This window comes from Hypanus sabinus, chromosome 15, assembly GCF_030144855.1.
Source record: "Hypanus sabinus isolate sHypSab1 chromosome 15, sHypSab1.hap1, whole genome shotgun sequence".
Taxonomy (NCBI): domain Eukaryota; kingdom Metazoa; phylum Chordata; class Chondrichthyes; order Myliobatiformes; family Dasyatidae; genus Hypanus; species Hypanus sabinus.
Genome location: NC_082720.1, coordinates 36027010 through 36044674, shown reverse-complemented (window position 1 = coordinate 36044674; position 17665 = coordinate 36027010). Strand labels below are relative to the sequence as shown.

The window sequence follows — 17665 nt, the reverse complement described above, 5'->3', positions numbered from 1 at the left end:
AAAAGAAAGGATGTAATACTGAGGCTTTGTAAGGCGTAGGTCAGACCCTTCTTGGAAAGACGTGAGTGGTTTTATGCCTCTTATCTAAGAAAGGATGTGCTGACATAGGGAAGAGTCCAAAGGAGGTTCATGAGAATGATCTCGAGAATGAAAGATTGGATGTATGAGGAGTGTTTCATGACTCTGCATCTGGACACACTTAGAAGAATGCATTGGGGGGGGGGGGATCTCACTGAAACCTATTGAACATCGTAAGGTCTAGATGGAGAGGATGTTTCCTTTAGTAGGAGTAAAGCCTCAGAATACAATTTAGAACAGAGCTGAGGAGAAACTTCTTTATTGAGAGGTTGGTAAATCATACTACAGATGGCTGTGAAGGGCAAGTCATTGGGTATATTTAAAGCAGAGGTTGATAGGTTCTTGATTAGTAAGGACATCAAAGATTATGGGAAAGAGGCAGGAGAATGGGGTTGAGAGAGATAATAAATCAGTCATGATAGAATGGCAGAGTGAACATGATAGGCTAAATGGCCTAATTCTGCTCCAATGTCTTACGTTCTTATGATCCATATGCTTATCCTTTGTGCAATTGTTTTTTAAAAGGACATTAAGGGATGTTACAGAACAAATCACTTCTATAGAAATGCAATAAAAAATTGAATTAGTGGACTTCTACACTATTGACTTGGGCAAATTTTCTGGAAATATATTTAATTTACATAATTTAGCAAGTTCTTAGTGAGATTCCTTCATCACCAGGGAATCCTACCTCTGTTAGAGAAGTTAATTAAGTGTATACACAGATTGGTTCTCTGTGCTATTTAGAAATTTTCAAAAACTTTTTGCTGAAATTAAAGCTGTCCAATTCATTACTCCACAAATAATTGCTCCCTTGGCTACATGTAGTTGCTTGAAATTCATTATGGCACCAGAAATGTGCATTACCCTCACAATTTCCTTGGGCACATACAATGGCTTACATCCTTTGACATGAATCTCAAATACATTTTTGACCAACAGCAAACTAATCAGACCTTCCTGTAAACAGACATAAGGGGATTATAAATTTGAAGATCCAGAATCTAACAGTACAGCTCTTACAAGTTAATAGTACTTATCTGATAACTCTGTATCTCAGTTAATGTACTTGAATATATTTTGGCTTATAATTGATGTGTATTTCTTCTTCTTTTGGCTTACCTAGAGATGTTAACATTATCAGTGCTGTTTTAATACAGATTCTAATTGCTACCATTGGGGAAGAGGTACAGGAGCCTGAAGGAAACCACACTCAGTGCTTGAGAATAGCCTCTTCCCCTCTGCCATCCAATTTCAGTATGGACATTGAACCCATTAACACTATCTCGCTACTTTTTCTATATAAGTTACAGTTTTATTAATATGTATTGCTGTACATAACAAATTTCCTGACGTGTGCCAGGAATATTAAACCTGATTCTGATTTGCAGAGTAGACTGCTTTTGAGATCAGATGACATTTAGATCATAGATCAGTTCAAATTTACAGGGAAGTTCCATGATAGCTCTGAAAATGGTGATAGGAAAATGCCAACTCTAATTCTTTTACACTTTGTTAATGAACAGGTTAACTTACTAAAACTTAAAGTCATTTCATATGATTTTTTAAAATGTGAACTGGGCATTGCAAACTAACAAAAAGAAAGATGAAGTATCATCTATTTATAGTTTGTATTTAATAATTTTCATGAACTTAGGAAAATTTATCCAACCCAGCCCAAAAACAAAAAAAAAGATGTATATATATATATATATATATGTATAGTTCGCTTTTTAATCTGTATCATTTATACATATATTTGTTAATTTATTTGTGATAATATTACTTTATGTGTTATGTGTGAGCTATACGTGCTGTGTTGTACACTTTGAGCTGGAGGAACGTTGTCTCTTTTGGTGGTATACATGTCTACGGTTGAATGACAACAAACAGGGGGAAGTTAAATATCTTCATCGGACTTTTTCAGTTCTGATGAAGGGTCTTTGACCCGAAACATAACACCTTTCCTTCACCACGGATACTATCTGACCTGCTGAGTGCTATCATATTTTGTTTTTGTTTCAGGTTTCCAGGATCTGCTGTTTTTAGCTCCAAATGGTAACTTATTGTCCTACTACGATTTTCTTTTCTGATTGAACATCCTATTGTCCAGAAGTTTATTGACTTATTGATATTAATTGCAAATGGTTTCACCAAGACCTCAAACTTCACCAGGGATTTGCCTGGAATTGAACGTAAAGGATGGGCTGACTTTATTCTCTCTGGAATGTCAGAGGCTGAAGACACTTCCATGTATTTAAAAATTACGAGGGACATAGACAGGATAGATACAGGCTTTTTCTCAGAGCAGGTCAGTCTCGAACTAGAGGGCGTAGGATTGAGGGTAGAGACTCATCCCCATTCCCTTATTTATTTCCATCTGCCGTATGCATTTGCTCTCAACTTTTCTGCCTTCTGCCTTCAATAGGGGCAATTTACAGTAGTGAATCAGTCAGATCAAACCTGGGGTTGCTGGACCAGTTCACACCTGTTTTTGGGTCCAAAAGCAGCAAGGCAGCTGTGATGGATTTTCAGATTCAGACCTATTCATTTATCACATGCACATCAAAACATCCAGTGAGCATGTTGCTAGTGTTAACAAGCGACACAACCTAAAGATGTGCTGGCGGTGGAGGGGGGAGGTGCAATGTCACCACTCATTGTTCAGCAGCAGCAAAACAAGACCCTTTCCTCCCTGTAAGTCTCCTAATTGGCCATGATTTTCATCAGTATTATCCGGAGGAGCCACCAGCTTCATTACAGACTCACAGGCAGCTAGTCAGTAAACTAAAAACTAAGTCAGAAAACTAAGCGGCTGTTTGGCAGCCAATCGAAAAGAGGCGTTGGAGGAAATATTGGGGGAGTGCTCACAACATCAACATGTTTTTCATCCATAATTTAAACAAAATATTCAAAAACATCTTTCCTTTTATTTGTAGTTGCTGCTTAGACCTCAGTGTTTGTTGCAGAACCCTGCGTAACCAGATGTTACTGTACTTTGCAATTATCCAGTTTCCAGCAGGAATTACGAGGAATTGCAATAAACAATTACAGCTTTTATTTGCATGCCATTCCTCACAGATCATTCAAATTTTCATACTCAGGAAGGTTGGAAGTTTATCAATGACAGAATAATAAACAATATGAAAATATAATGGAAGGACCAACTCTTGTAGAACTGAAGTCACATTATATGCTGTCAACCATTCTTCCTCAAAGATTAATATATTCCACCTGAAAGTCAGTGCAGCCATAGTTTATACCTGCAAGAGTTGTGCATATTAAATAAGTTTCAGAAACAGACTTTTGTACATTTATTGGAGCTGCATTGATCATTTTCCTGTCAGAATGTGCATATGAACATTTTCTATCCAGTGCTTACCTCAGTGAATTAAAAATGTTATAACAATGGTAGAAAGAATAAGTTCCTATACTATTAGTATATGAATATGTGAACCATTTTAAAATCTTTTTATGTAAGCTATGTCACAGGAGGTAATGGAGGAGACATATCAATTTGATGACTACTATGAAGAGGATTATTTAACAGAACACATGTAAGTTAAAAATGACAGTTAATTAAATTACTGTATATAAAAGTCAATGAGTAATTACAATTTTCACACTTTTCTTGTCGAATGAGATACTTTTATACGAGGAAGGGTAAGCAATTATGTGGCTGAAGCCTGCTACATTTATAAGCTGTAAAATATGGAATAAAATGATCTTACTGCTGCTCATATACTTAAACACGTTCTGGGCCATGTTCTGGGCCTATAATATTTTGATGAAATAGAATTATTTACAATGCACTGAGATAGGAACTTCACAGCATTTGTCACATGAATTTTCACAGCAAGAACATTGGCAAGAAGTGATATTTATTTCACATCCTAGTCTATTTGAGTGATTGTTGGTGACTTCTTTTTAGGTTCATTGTAAAGGTGAAGGTGGTTCCCATTGCTGATTGTAACTGAGTTCAAGGATTTTGACCTAACGTTGATGAAGATAGAATGATTTATGTCCAAGTCAGTATGTTGTGTGATTTACAAAGGAACTATGGAGCTGTTCCGATACACTAGTGTTTTTTTCCCCTTATTGATGGTAATAATCAAAAGTTTGGAATGAGCTCAGCATATGATGGTTTATCAGAGTCCATAGGGATTGTAGCCAGACATTGTTTTGTGGAGACATATTTTCAGGTAAATGGATGAAGTTCCTTAGAAGCCTCTATGAAGTGTTCATTGGCAGGGAATAAGCTTCCCGCACACTCCTGCTTTGTGTCAGACAGATACATCAAGTATATCACAGAAGGATGCAAGGGGGTTCTTTGGTGACGGGGTCAGCACAGAGAAAGAAACGTACCTGTTTGCAAAGAAAGGATAATACGGCGTGTTTTTCATACCCTTTAAAGACTTACAAATAGCTTTCTAACTTCAAATGAAAACAAATGTTGTTTCATCATCAACAATTCTATGTTCTATTTTGGTACTATCAAATCCTGAACTCCTTATCATTGAAAACAGGTCAGGTGGGTTTCCTTACCACCTTGTTTTTCGTTTTGTTAGAAGGTTAGAAGAGCATAGTAATTGCTCATAGCCCCAGAATACCCATACTATAAGGAACAGAGCTCGCAAAAACTGCAACACACACAAAATGCTGGTGGAACACAGCAGGCCAGGCAGCATCTATAGGAAGAAGCACTGTTGACGTTTCGGGCCAAGACCCTTCGTCAGGACTAACTGAAAGGAAAAGATAGTAAGAGATTTGAAAGTAGGAGAGGGAGGGGGAAATCCGAAATGATAGAAGACCGGAGGGGGTGGGGTGAAGCTGAGAGTTGGAAAGGTGATTGGCAAAAGGGATACAGAACTGGAGGATCATGGGACTGGAGGCCTAGGGAGAAAGAACGGGGGAGGGGAGCACCAGGGGGAGATGGAGAATAGGCAAAGAGTGATGGGCAGAGAGAGAAAAAAAAGGGGGGAACAAATAAATCAGGGATGGGTAAGAAGGGGAGGCCTGGCCTGCTACGTTCCACCAGCATTTTGTGTGTGTGATTGAACTTCCAGCATCTGCAGATTTCCTCGTGTTTGCAAAAACTGGAGTTTACAGGAACATCATCACTATATACTGCTAACTAACTGCCACTGGCCAGAAAGTTCATATCCAGACCAAACTTGCATCCCACCCACACAGTCAACTGTGCACAAATATATCATGAAATATTATTTGCCTGAAGTTGATTCATTCATTTTTTCCATGCAAAAATAGCATTAGCAATGCTGGGAATAATGCGTATTACTGATCAGCCACAGACCATCAGGACAAAATGATTTTTATGGATTCTCACGTTCTGCCTTGCTCACTTACATTACTTATGCCAATGGGAAAGGATTGTATATCAGCAACGTGTGGAAATATTCATGATTGGAGGCTGACATAATAAATCCACCATGCCGTTGAAATTTACATTTTCCTACCTCCAATAACCTTCAGTGTTTTCTCCTCATGAAAATTTTAAAATTTTATTGAACTCCAGGTGAGCTATTTCATAGTCTGCAAGCAAAGATGTGAGTTAAAGTAACTTCCAGGTTAAATTGAGGGGGCTGTGGCATTATAAGACTATAAGACATAGGAGCAGAATTAGGCCATTCACCCCATCAAGTCTTCTCCGCCATTCCATCATATGGTCTTCCCGCCAAATTCTTTGATACCCACCCGGGAAATGATCATCTTCCACCTTAAATATGCCCACGGACATGGCCTCCACTGCAGTCTGTGACAGAGCATTCCACTGATTCACTACTCTCTGGCTAAAATAATTCCTCCTTACCTCTGTTCTAAAAGGTCACCCCTCAATTTTGAACCTGTACCCTCCAGTTCTGGATATCACCACCATAGGAAATATCCTCTCCACATCCACCCTATCTAGTCCTTTCAATGTTTGATAGGTTTCAATAAGATCTCCAAGCATTCTTCTAAAATGTAGTGAGTACAGGCCCAAAGCTGCCAAAAACTCCTCATATGTTAACCCCTTCATTCCCAGAATCAACCTCACAAACCTCCTCTGGACTCTCTCCAATGACAACACATCCTTTCTGAAGGAATTATATTTCCCCATTGATTATAGTAAGCATTTAAGTGCTGGCAGGTGGTTATCAAAGTATTCATTGTATTTTTACAAATATTTTTATTGTGTTCCTGGTTTGACTTCTCTGTGCACCTCCTTCCTTTTACCCTCTTTAGGGTCTTTCCTTCACAATCAACTCCAAATTGAACCCTTAACTGAAGTTGGCCTCTGAATTAGTGATTCAGAGCCTATGTGTACTTTATGACAAAAATATATATAGCTGTATTATAAAGTCAATATTTAAGTTTCTAATATGATTGAATTGTTTTAAATACAGGATTAGTGAAGACAGTGAATCCAATGCCTCTATTCCAGAGAACTTAATGTATTATACAGGTATTCTTGTGAAAACTCCTCTTTACTAGGGCTCCCAAGTACGTTAGTTTGTTCAAACTCTGGTCAAAACCAGTGAAGTTGTTTTTGCTTATGAATGAAACACTACCATATGGCTGAGAATAGTCAAAACTGCCTAAAACTGAAGCTCTGAGAGTTTAGTCTGCGACACACGGCATGGGGAGATGTAAACTCCTTAGCTTGCCATCTGTTGTGGTGAAAAAGTGTTGCTAAAATATTTAAGGCTGTCCTTTGTTGTCACAGTTAAATTGAAAATCAATAATGCAATAAATGATGGCTGTAAATCCACTGTGTACCACTCTCTCATAACATCATCCTGAAATACCCTGGGGTGTCATCAGAGTGACTATGAATTTATAAAGTTGTTGTAAAACCCATTGATCACAATTATCCTTTGAGGGCCAAATGGACAAAGAAGCTTGGCTGTTTAATGCTGAGAGGTAGAAAATATGAGAAAGTAGATACAGAAATCATTGTTTTTCAATTCTACATTAATTTTAGTTCTGAAATTACACTTTACAAGTTTCGGTTCAAATTAACCAGAGCAATTATTTGGGAATTCATAATATTCATGAGAAGAGTGAGCACTGAGCATAGTAATGCCAACAAAAAGCCTTAGAATTGTTGAATGATCTCCTAGAGACACCACAAAACCTAATCGATCTTTACTTTAAGAAATTCTGAGTTCTCATCCAAACCTACCTGTGATCTTAATCACTTTGTCCATAATGTGAGACCTGAAAAAAATCCATCTCCCACGCCCACCCTCTCCCCCTACACTCAAGCTCCCTCCCCTACTCCAACCCTCTGTCCTCCATTCCCACACTCTCCCTCCCCTTCTCTAGCACTCCCCATCCCTCCCCTTCTCTCTCCTTCCAACCTCTCTCCCCGCCCCTCTACACCACTCCCCTCTCCCCCACTCTTCCACCCTTCTCTCCCCCACTCCCACCCTCTCTCTCCCTTTCACTATCCTCCCTTCTCTCAGTCCAGCCTCTCTTCACCTTCCCTATTTCTTCTCCATCCCTCCCCATCACCGACTCCAACCCTCTATTTCCACTCCTATCCTCTCTCTCCTCTTCCCTCCCACTTCTCTCTATCCCTCCAACCTCTCTACACTACCCCCTTCCTCTCTCCCCATCCCTACCCTTCACTTCTCTCCCTCCTCTTCCTCCCTTCTCTCCTCCCCCTCTCCTTTATCTCCACTCCATTCCCTCTCCCCCTTTTCTTTCACCCTTCACTCTCCTCCCCTCTCTCCCCATCTCTCCCTCCTCCCACTCCCCTCTCTCTCCCTCCTCCCTTCCCCCTCTCTTCCCTGCTTTATAAAAGAAAATAATTATCCTTCCATGTTTGCACTTGAAATTATATGGAGCCCTGTTAACAAATTTGGAAATAAGTAAGTCAAACATACATATTTAATACAATCCTGACCTTTTAGTAATAAATTTTGCATTGCATTCATGATTTTTTAACACTGAATTTTTTTCAGTGTTTACTTTGTTTAATAGATTTTTAAAATAAATGTTTGATGTAGTTTGTGGAAGCAATTAATCAGCCAGTTAAATGAAATTTCCTTGTTGCGCATACAATATATGCTTTGTTTGCGGGTGGGCTAAGGTTTGGTAAGGATAACAGGCCAGCCTGCAGGATTTCATGGGTGAACTGAACTGTAAACATGTCCTTACAGTGTAAAATATGCACTCCATTGCTGTATTTACTAGACGCAAGTCAAAGAAACAGAAATCAGTCACTGTCAAACAGCTTACACTACTCACTCAGAATTTCTTTGCATATCTGAGAAGTTTGCATGTGCTTTAATTTTGAATCCTTTCCATTAAAACAGAGATTGAAGAGGAAGGTGGTGAAACGCCTTACGTGATGGAAGGCTCACAGCATGACGAGTACATGAACGTTTTGTATATGAGAAAACGAAGAGACAAAGTTACTACAAAATCTATATAGTAAAGATAAAACCAACCATGAAAAGCAGGAAAGAGAACTATTTCCTCCAAGTGAACCAAATTCAGCTGTATACTTCCTCACAGCGCAGAAAGACAATTATTTTGCACATGGATTGGTACTCCAGAATTAATTTTCATCTGTCGTTAATGTTCTGGAAACCACTTCAACTATACATATTTTACCAAATGCTTCCAACCATCTCTATTGCTATTTGTTTAAAATTGAATAACACAAAACACCAATAAACCTCTGCTGATGGTAATTTAAACAACAGGTGTTTGACTATACCTCTCCCCATCCAGTCTCCAGTTAAAAAAATACTATTTCCTTTTCTCAGTTCCTTCATCTCCACTATATCCATTCCCACATTCCCAGGATGATGCTTCCCTTTCCAGGACATCAGAGGTGTACTCCTTGAAACCCTCAATCTGATGGCATGAATTTCAATTTCTCCTTCTACTTAAAAAAAAATTCCCTGCCTTTCCATTCATCTTCTATTCTGCACTCTGGCCTCTTACCTCTTTTCACCTGCCTATCAACTCCTTCTGGTGCCCGTCCTCCTTCCCTTTCATCTATGGTCCACTCTCCTCTCCTGTCAGATTCCTTATCTACAGCCCTTTGCCTTCCCCACTCACCTGGCTTCACCCTTTGCCTAGCTATCTTTCTTTCCCCCCCCCACCCTCACACTTTTATTCTGCTGTCTTCCTCCTTCCTTTCCAGTCCTGAAGAAGGGTCTCGGCCCAAAATATCGACTGTTCATTTCCATGGATGCTACCTGGCCTGCTGAATTTTCCAGCATTTTGTGTGTGTTGCCTTGTATTTCCAGTATCTGCAGAATCTATTGTGCTGACAATACTTTGAATTGCTTTTGGACAATTTTATAATCTTCCAGGTGATCTGCTCAGATCCCCCGAACAATGGAATTTCAGTTACTGAAAATGACTTATTTTAAGATACATTGTGGTGTTATTTTTAAGTTATTGTTAAGAATGGAGTCCAGAAAATTGTCTAATCTCAGATCCTACAGATACTAACTTTTCCCTACATACATATCTGGAAAGTGTGGATTGGGATGGGTTGTTTTCTGGCAAAGGGATGCTTGTTAAGTGAGAGGCCTTAAAAATTGAAATTTTGGAACTACAGAGTTTGTATGTTCCTGTCAAAATAAAAGGTAAGGATAACAGATTTAGGGAACCTTGTTTTTTGAGAGATATTGAGGCCCTGGTTAAGAAGAAGAATGAGGTGTATAGGCAGCTAGGAAAAAATGAGGATATTGAGGAGTATAAGAAATGCAAGATAATATGTAAAGAAAGGCTAAAAGAAGGCAAGAGTTGCTCTGGCAGAGAAGGCAAAGGAGAATCCCAAGTTTCTGTGTCTACAAAGTCCTTGCAGGATGGTCTTACAGTGAACTATGGGACATTGAAGAGTGTGGTAGAACAGAAGGATCTGGAAATACAGAACTATAATTCATTGAAAGTGGCATCACAAGTAGATAGGGTCAGTTGTAAAGAGAGATTTTGGCACATGACCTTAAATCAAAGTATTGAGTACAGACTTTGGGATGTAATGTTGCGGTTGTGTATATAGTTGGTGAGGCCTAATTTGGAGTATTGTGCGCAGTTCTGATCACCTAACTACAGGAAAGACATAAGTTTGAAAGAGTAAAGAGAAAATTTATAAAGATATTGCCAGGATATGAGAAGCTGAATTACAGGGAAAAGTTGAATATGTTAGGACTTTATTCCTTGAAGTATAGGAGAATGAAGGGAAATTTGGTAGAGATATCAAAATGATGAGAAATAACAATAGGATAAATGCAATCATACTTAAGGGTGAAAATGAAATGTTTAGGGGACCTCTGAGGAGGAGCTTCTTCACCCTGAAGACAGCGAGAGTGTGGAATGAATAGCCAGTGGATGTGGTTTCAATTTCAACATTGAAGAGAAATTTGGATAAGTACATGGACGGGATGGGTATGGAGGGCTATGGTCCAAGTGTGGGTTGATGGAACTGAGCAAAGTAATTGTTTGGCATGGACTAGTTGGGCCTAAGGGTCGGTTTGTATGCTGTCGTGCTTCTGACTCTATGACTCTATCTATATCTGTTGTGCCGCTTTTAAAAGAAACTCACAAGTCATTTTTAAAAGAGCCCACTAGAGGACGGCAGAGTAGCATAGTGTGTGACAGTCGAATCAGAATCACTGGCATATTGTCATGAAATCCGTTGTCTTTGCAGCAACAGTACAATCAATACATAATGATAGAAAAAACTGAATTAAACAAGTGCATACATGTATTAAAAAGCTAAATTAAATAAGTCATGCGAAAAAAAAGTAGTGAGGTAGTGTTTATGGATTCAATGTCCATTCAGAAATCGGATGGCGGAGGGGAAGAAACTTGTCCTCAATCATTTTGTGTGTGCCTTCAGGCTCCTGTCCCTTCACCCTGACGGTAACTATGGGAACAGGACTTGTGCTGAGTGATGGGGGTCCTTAATGATGGATGGTGCCTGTTTGAGGAAGATGCCCTGGATACTATGGAAGCTAGTGCCCATGATGGAGCTGACAAAGTTCACAACTTTCTGCTGCTTATTTCAATCCTGTGCAGCAGACACTCGCCCCCACCCCACATTTCCAGATGGTTATGCAGCCAGTTAGAATTGTCTCAATGGTACTTGTAGAAATTTGTGAGTGTTTTAGGTGACAATACCAAATCACCTCAAACTCCTAATGAAATATAGTTCCTGTCATGCCTTCCTTGTATCTGCAATGATACGTTGGAGCCAGAATAGATCCTCAGAGATGTTGACACCCAGGAGCTTGAAATTGCCCACCCTTTGCACTTCTGATCCATCAGATGAGGACTGGTGTGTGTTCCCTTGTCTTAGCCTTTCTGAAGTTCACAATCATTGGTCTTACTGATAATGAATGCAAGGTTGTTGCTGTGACAACACTCAACTAGTTGGTACATCTTGTTCCTGTATGCCCTCTCATCACCGTCTGAAATTCTGCCAACAATGGTTGTGTCGTCAGCGTATTTATAGATGGGATTTGAGCTATGCCTAGCGATGCAGTCATGGATGTACAGAGAGTAGAGCATTGGGATAAGCACACATACCTGAGGTGCTCCAGTGTTGATTGTCGGTGAGGGGGAGATTTTATTCCTGATCCACACAGATTCTGATCTTCTGGTTAGGAAGTCAAGAATCCAGTTGCAAAGGGAGATACAGAGGCCCAACCTTTAGATCTTTTTGGTTAGAACAGTAGGAATGATTATGTTAAACACTGAGCTGTAGTCAATAAACGGCATCCTGTTAGTATTGTTCATGTGAACCAAGGCTGTGTGAAGAGCCAATGAGTTGCACCCACCGTAGACCTATTGTGGCGATAGCCAAATTGCAGTGGGTCTTGGTCCTTGATGAGACAGGTGTTTGTGGCCCTCTTGAAGCAGCTGGGAACTTCTGACTATCGCAATGAGAGTTTCAAAATGTCTTTGAACACCCCCGCCCAGTTGGTTGGCACAGGTTTTCCGAGCCCTAGCAGGTGCTCCATCAGGGCCTATCACCTTGCAAAAGTTCACTCTTTTGAAAGACAGTCTAACATCGGCCTCCGAGACAAAGATCACAAGGTCACTGGATGCTGTAAGAATCTTCAATGCTATAGCTTTATTCTCCCTCTCAAAATGAGCATAAAGGGAGTCGGGCTCATCTGGGAGTGAAGCATCACCACCATTCATAATGTTAGATTCCACTTTATAGGAAGTAATGGCCTGCTAACTCTGCCAGAGTTAACATGTAATCGATTACACCTCCAACTTCATTCAGGATTATTCCTTTGCTCCTGATAGAGCCCTCTATAAGTCGTTCCTGGTTTTCTTGTATAGTCCTGGATCACCAGACTTGAATGCTACAGATTTAGCCCTCAGCAGACCATGAACATCCTGGTTCATCCACTGCTTTTGATTTGGGAATGTACTGTATGTTCTCGTACACACACACACACACACACACACACACACACACACACACACACACACACACACACACACACACACACACACACACACACACACACACACACACACACACACACACACACACACACATCCCCACAGGACAAAATGAAGTCAGTGACAGCTTTGCTGTACTTAAAGACTTATGTACTCATTCAGACTCAAAGATTAATCCCTGAATACAGTCCAGTCCACCAATTCAAAGCAGCCCTGTAAGTGATCCTATGCCTCCCTTGACCACACCTTCTTGGTCCTCACTGCTAGTGCTGCAGTCTTCAGTCTCTGCCTGTGCTCAGGGAGTAGAAGCACAGGTATTGAGAAATATACCTGACATAATCATTATATGTACCTGTAATATAATCACTATGTACTAGCTATTTACTATACTATGTAATCACTTCTAGGTACTGAATATTACTATATATTATTTTACTAGACACATTTTGCTATGTATTGTTTTACTCGATACCTTGTATTCTCTTAGCTACATACTGTGGCAGTTAAAGAACACCTGTTTAGCTAGCAGCACTATTAGCTGAGATGTACCCCATGTTTTACACTCAGCCTTTGTTTAGTACGAGATAACGGTGGCGGGCAGGATGGTGCGAGCAGGAATGTAATGTGAGGGAGGTTGTCTGGAAAAAATAACCTTGGCCAGGAATAGGGCCCCAATGCGAATGGGTGAGAAATACTGGTGACGCACCGAGAGCTAGGCAAGAGCGATTGATTAGTTAATATATAGATGATATGCAATTATAAATTGATTGGGTATGCTGATGAAACCGAAATGTAACTGAGATAAGAAATTACTATAACGAATGCTGTACACCGGAGCTCGGTGGGCTTTCGGTGACAGGTTCATTGATTGCCTCAGCCTTTGTTTGCAAATAAAGGTTTAAACTTCTCGAAGAATTGTCTGCGTCTCCTCGTCATTTCAAGTAACCACAACACAGGCAGGTGATCAGACCTTCCAAAGTGTGGGTGCGGGATAGCACAGTGAACATGCTTGATAGTGAAGTAACAGTAGTCCAGTGTGTGGTTCCTCTGGTTCCACAAGTGATTTGTTGGTAGTAATAATTTTGGACTTCTTGAAGCTGGCCTGGTTAAAATCCCACAAAACGATGAGGAGGGCATCGGGATTCTCTGTTTCATGCCATTCAGTTTGTCTAGAGCCTGTTTGACAATGGCCTGAGGAGGGAACTACACCGCTATCAAGATGATCATCAAAATCTCCCAGGGCAGATAAAATGGCCGGCACTTGTTTGTGAGATATTCCAGGTTGGTTGAGCAGCACTAGAACAGCCCTGTAATATTTGTACACCACAAGGAGTTGATCATAAAGGAGTTGCCTCTGCCTCTGAAAGACTCAGCAGTCTTGTCTTGGTAGTGAATTGTAAAGCCATCAAGCTGTATCGCTGTGGCCAGAATGTCAGGGACATCCTAGACTCCTTCAAACAATAAAGACACCAGGTCCTCGTGTCCCTCTGGTACAGTAATCCAGCACTGAGATCTTCGACTTTATTTACTGGATACTTTCCTTTGCCAGCAAGATGGTTGGTATTAGAAGTCAAAAGCCTCACTTCCTTAGTCGAACTTTTAAACCAGAGCAGCACCCTTTCTTCCACTGTCTTACAGATGACACATACTCTTCATAATAGAAACTGTTCTATTCTGCATAATTCACAAACACCAGCATGGAGATGTGTTCACTTTAAGAGATGGTGCCAGACATAATGACATTGGCAACAGAAATGAGAAAATCTGCAGCAACACACAAGATGCTGGAGGAACTCAGCAGGCCAGGCAGCATCTATAGAAATATGTAAGCAGTCAATGTTTTGAGTCAAGAAACATCGTCCATTTACTCTCTGTCGCTGCCTGGCCTGCTGAGTTCCTCCAGCACTTTCTGTGTATTGCTAAGTATACGGCAACTGCTTTTTAATTGTTCGTAATGGAAGTAAAGGGCTGCGGCTTTTGTGAGGCACACAGAGCAACTCTCGCACGTTTCATTCACAAAATCCTACATTGGTGACGCCACGCTGTCTCACAATTTCAGAGTTACTTAACGACTTGTTGACCAATGCAGTCGCTTTGAAGCTGCCAGAGTTTTAGGAGCAACACACTATTGCACAGTTTGCACAGGCTGAAGCCCAGTTTACGTTGCGAAAAATCATCATGGACAATAACAAAAGACAATAGACAATAGGTGCAGAAGTAGACCATTCAGCCTTTCAAGCCTGCACCATCATTCTGAGATCATGGCTGATCAATTCCTATCAATACCCAGTTCCTGCCTTGTCCCCACATCCCTTGATTCCCTTATCCATAAGATACCTATCTAGCTCCTTCTTGAAAGTATCCAGGGAATTGGCCTCCACTACCTTCCGAGGCAGTGCATTCCAGACCCCCCCACCCCCCACCCCACAACTCTCTGGGAGAAGAAGTTTTTCCTTAACTCTGACCTAGATGACCAACCCCTTATTCTCAAACCATGCCCTCTGGTACTGGACTCTCCCAGCATCTGGAACATATTTCCTGCCTCTATCTTGTCCAATCCCCTAATAATCTTATATGTTTCAATCAGATCCCCTCTCAATCTCCTTAATTCCAGCGTGTACAAGCCCAGTCTCTCTAACCTCTCTGCGTAAGACAGTCCAGACATCCCAGGAATTAACCTCGTGAATCTACGCTGCACTTCCTCTACAGCCAGGATGTCCTTCCTTAACCCTGGAGACCAAAATTGTACACAATACTCCAGGTGTGGTCTCACCAGGGCTCTGTACAAATGCAAGAGGATTTCTTTGCTCTTGTACTCAATTCCCTTTGTAATAAAGGCCAACATTCCATTAGCCTTCTTCACTGCCTGCTGCACTTGCTCATTCACCTTCAGTGACTGATGAACAAGGACTCCTAGATCTCTTTGCATTTCTCCCTTACCCAACTCTACACCGTTCAGATAATAATCTGCCTTCCTGTTCTTACTCCCAAAGTGGATAACCTCACACCTTTTACTATGTCATAGTATCACCAAGTAGTTCCACTGTAGCCATTGTGGTGAGTCCACCGGAAGACCTTCCTGCAAGTTATAAATATGTCATCCTGAAAATTACTTATTACCTTCTGAGTCTGAGGATGCCAAACAGTTGCTCTCCCTGCCCGGCCTGGGTGACGCTAGGCCTTCAGAGCTAATGAACCACATGCCATCCCTTCTAGGCAATCGCCATCCTTGTTTTATTTTTAAAGAATGCTTCATGCAACAAATATCCGATCAAGTTTGCACAGTCCTCACTAATGCATCCTGAAGGACTAAAATGGCCAATACTTTATACTCAGCCAGAGAGAGATGCATTGTTCCTCCTCCGTTCCCTGTCTCAATAAGCTCTGTCAGCAAAGCCCCCTGCAGACTCACACCTGCAGTTTCAAACTAGACAACGCCGAGTCTGTTTTTACTGCACATTCTTTGGAACGAATGCCAGGAAGTGCCAACTACCATGCAACCTTGACAGTGCCAGTGCATTGGGACATCGGAGGTATGGAAGCAGCATGGGTTCCAGCTACCAGAGTCATCTGTTGTCCATTACAGACACCCTTACAAGGTAAAGCTGCCTGTGAGTGTGCTGCCTGCATCATCCGCAAGGTAGGGAGCAATGGACCCTCACTAGAGGCCGCCAACGGCAGCAGGATCCAAACTTACGGGACACGGTGCGTGGCACTCTGCTTCAGTGGGCGACGCTACACACAGGACTTTGTCTCGGCTACAGTTGCTAGACCTTAGCTTGGTGAAGATTTCCTGAGTGCCGAAGGACTTTTAGTAGATCTTAAGAAGTGCTGGTTTGTGGATGTAAAGGACTTGGGGTCGTTATCCTGGAACCCCAGTAAGTTCCCCACAACAACTCTGTAGTGCATGCACCACCAAATTTGAATTCATTTGCTTGATGGGTGAATTCCCAAACCTCACCAAGCCCACATTTTCCAGTTCAAAGCATGAGGCTGAGCTCATTTCCACAACTGGCTTGCCAGTCCATACCTGTGCACGTAGACTGGACTTTGAAAAGCTGGCCAGTGTGAAGGCTGAAGTGGAGGTGCTAGGCACTATATGTACGTCAACTAGCCCTTGGGCTTCACCCCTGCTCATGGTCTCTAAGGCCAATGGTGATAGCCATCCATTTACTGCCACCTTTAATGAGACCCGCTCCCATACATTCAAGACTTTTCAGAACCAGGTTGATTATCACTTGCATGTATGGTGAAATTTGTTAACTTAGCTGCAGCAGTTCAATACATAATAAATATGGAAAGAAAATAAATAAATAAATAAATAGCGGTCAGTTATTGAATAGATTAAAAATAGTGCAAAAACAAATATATATATATATATATATATTTAAAAGTGAGGTAGTGTTCATGGATTTTGGAATCAGATGGCAGAGGGGAAGAAGCTGTTCCTGATTTGCTGAGTATGGCTCAGGTTGCTGTACCTCCTCCCTGATGTTAACAGTGAGAAGAGGGCATGTCCTGGGTGATGGGGGTCCTTAATAATGGATGTCACCTTTCCGAGGCACCCTCCTTGAAGACGTCTTGGATACTACAGAGGATGCTACCCAAGATGGAGTTGACTACTTTTACAACTTTCTGTAGCTTCTTTTGTACAGTAGCCTCACAGCAGACAGTGATGAAGCCTGTAAGAATGCTCTCCGTGTCATTATTACTCCTTGCCTTTGCGCTCTATAATGAGTCAAAGATGACCCCCCTCCCGTTAGACTATTTAAGTTAGTTTATTTTTTATTCTTTCTTACTTCTCTTCTAATATTTGTATATCTGTGCACTTATAATGCTACTGTGACATTGTAACTTCTTTTGGCATCAATGAAGTATCTACAGTATATATAGAAGTTTTTTTTAGTGTTTTAGTTGACAAACCAAATCTCTTTAAACTCATAATGAAATGTAGCCACTGTCTTCCCTTCTTCATAGCTACTGATGCACCATCAATAACTCTTCCTGAGATGTGAAGGCGAGATATTGGCTTTTATTGACTGGAAGAAAGAACAAGCAGTAGTTGACCACCATACTGCATCCTGGAGACTGAGGGCCGGGCTTAGGCCTCAATCGCCTTTATACCGGGGTCTGTGGGAGG

The 17665-nt window shown here is 41.0% G+C and overlaps 1 protein-coding gene across 1 annotated transcript in view; it reads left to right on the top strand.

The window, feature by feature from the left end:
* Window positions 1–8716, top strand: part of LOC132405213 (E3 ubiquitin-protein ligase TRIM8-like) — a 43392-nt gene extending 34676 nt beyond the window's left edge. The window contains exons 9-12 of the mRNA XM_059989903.1: window positions 2104–2136; window positions 3560–3635; window positions 6483–6541; window positions 8400–8716. Of these exons, the coding sequence (XP_059845886.1) occupies window positions 2104–2136; window positions 3560–3635; window positions 6483–6541; window positions 8400–8518 (287 nt within the window). The 3' untranslated portion in view covers window positions 8519–8716. The remainder of the gene's footprint in view (window positions 1–2103; window positions 2137–3559; window positions 3636–6482; window positions 6542–8399) is intronic.
* Window positions 8717–17665: the final 8949 nt, after the last annotated feature.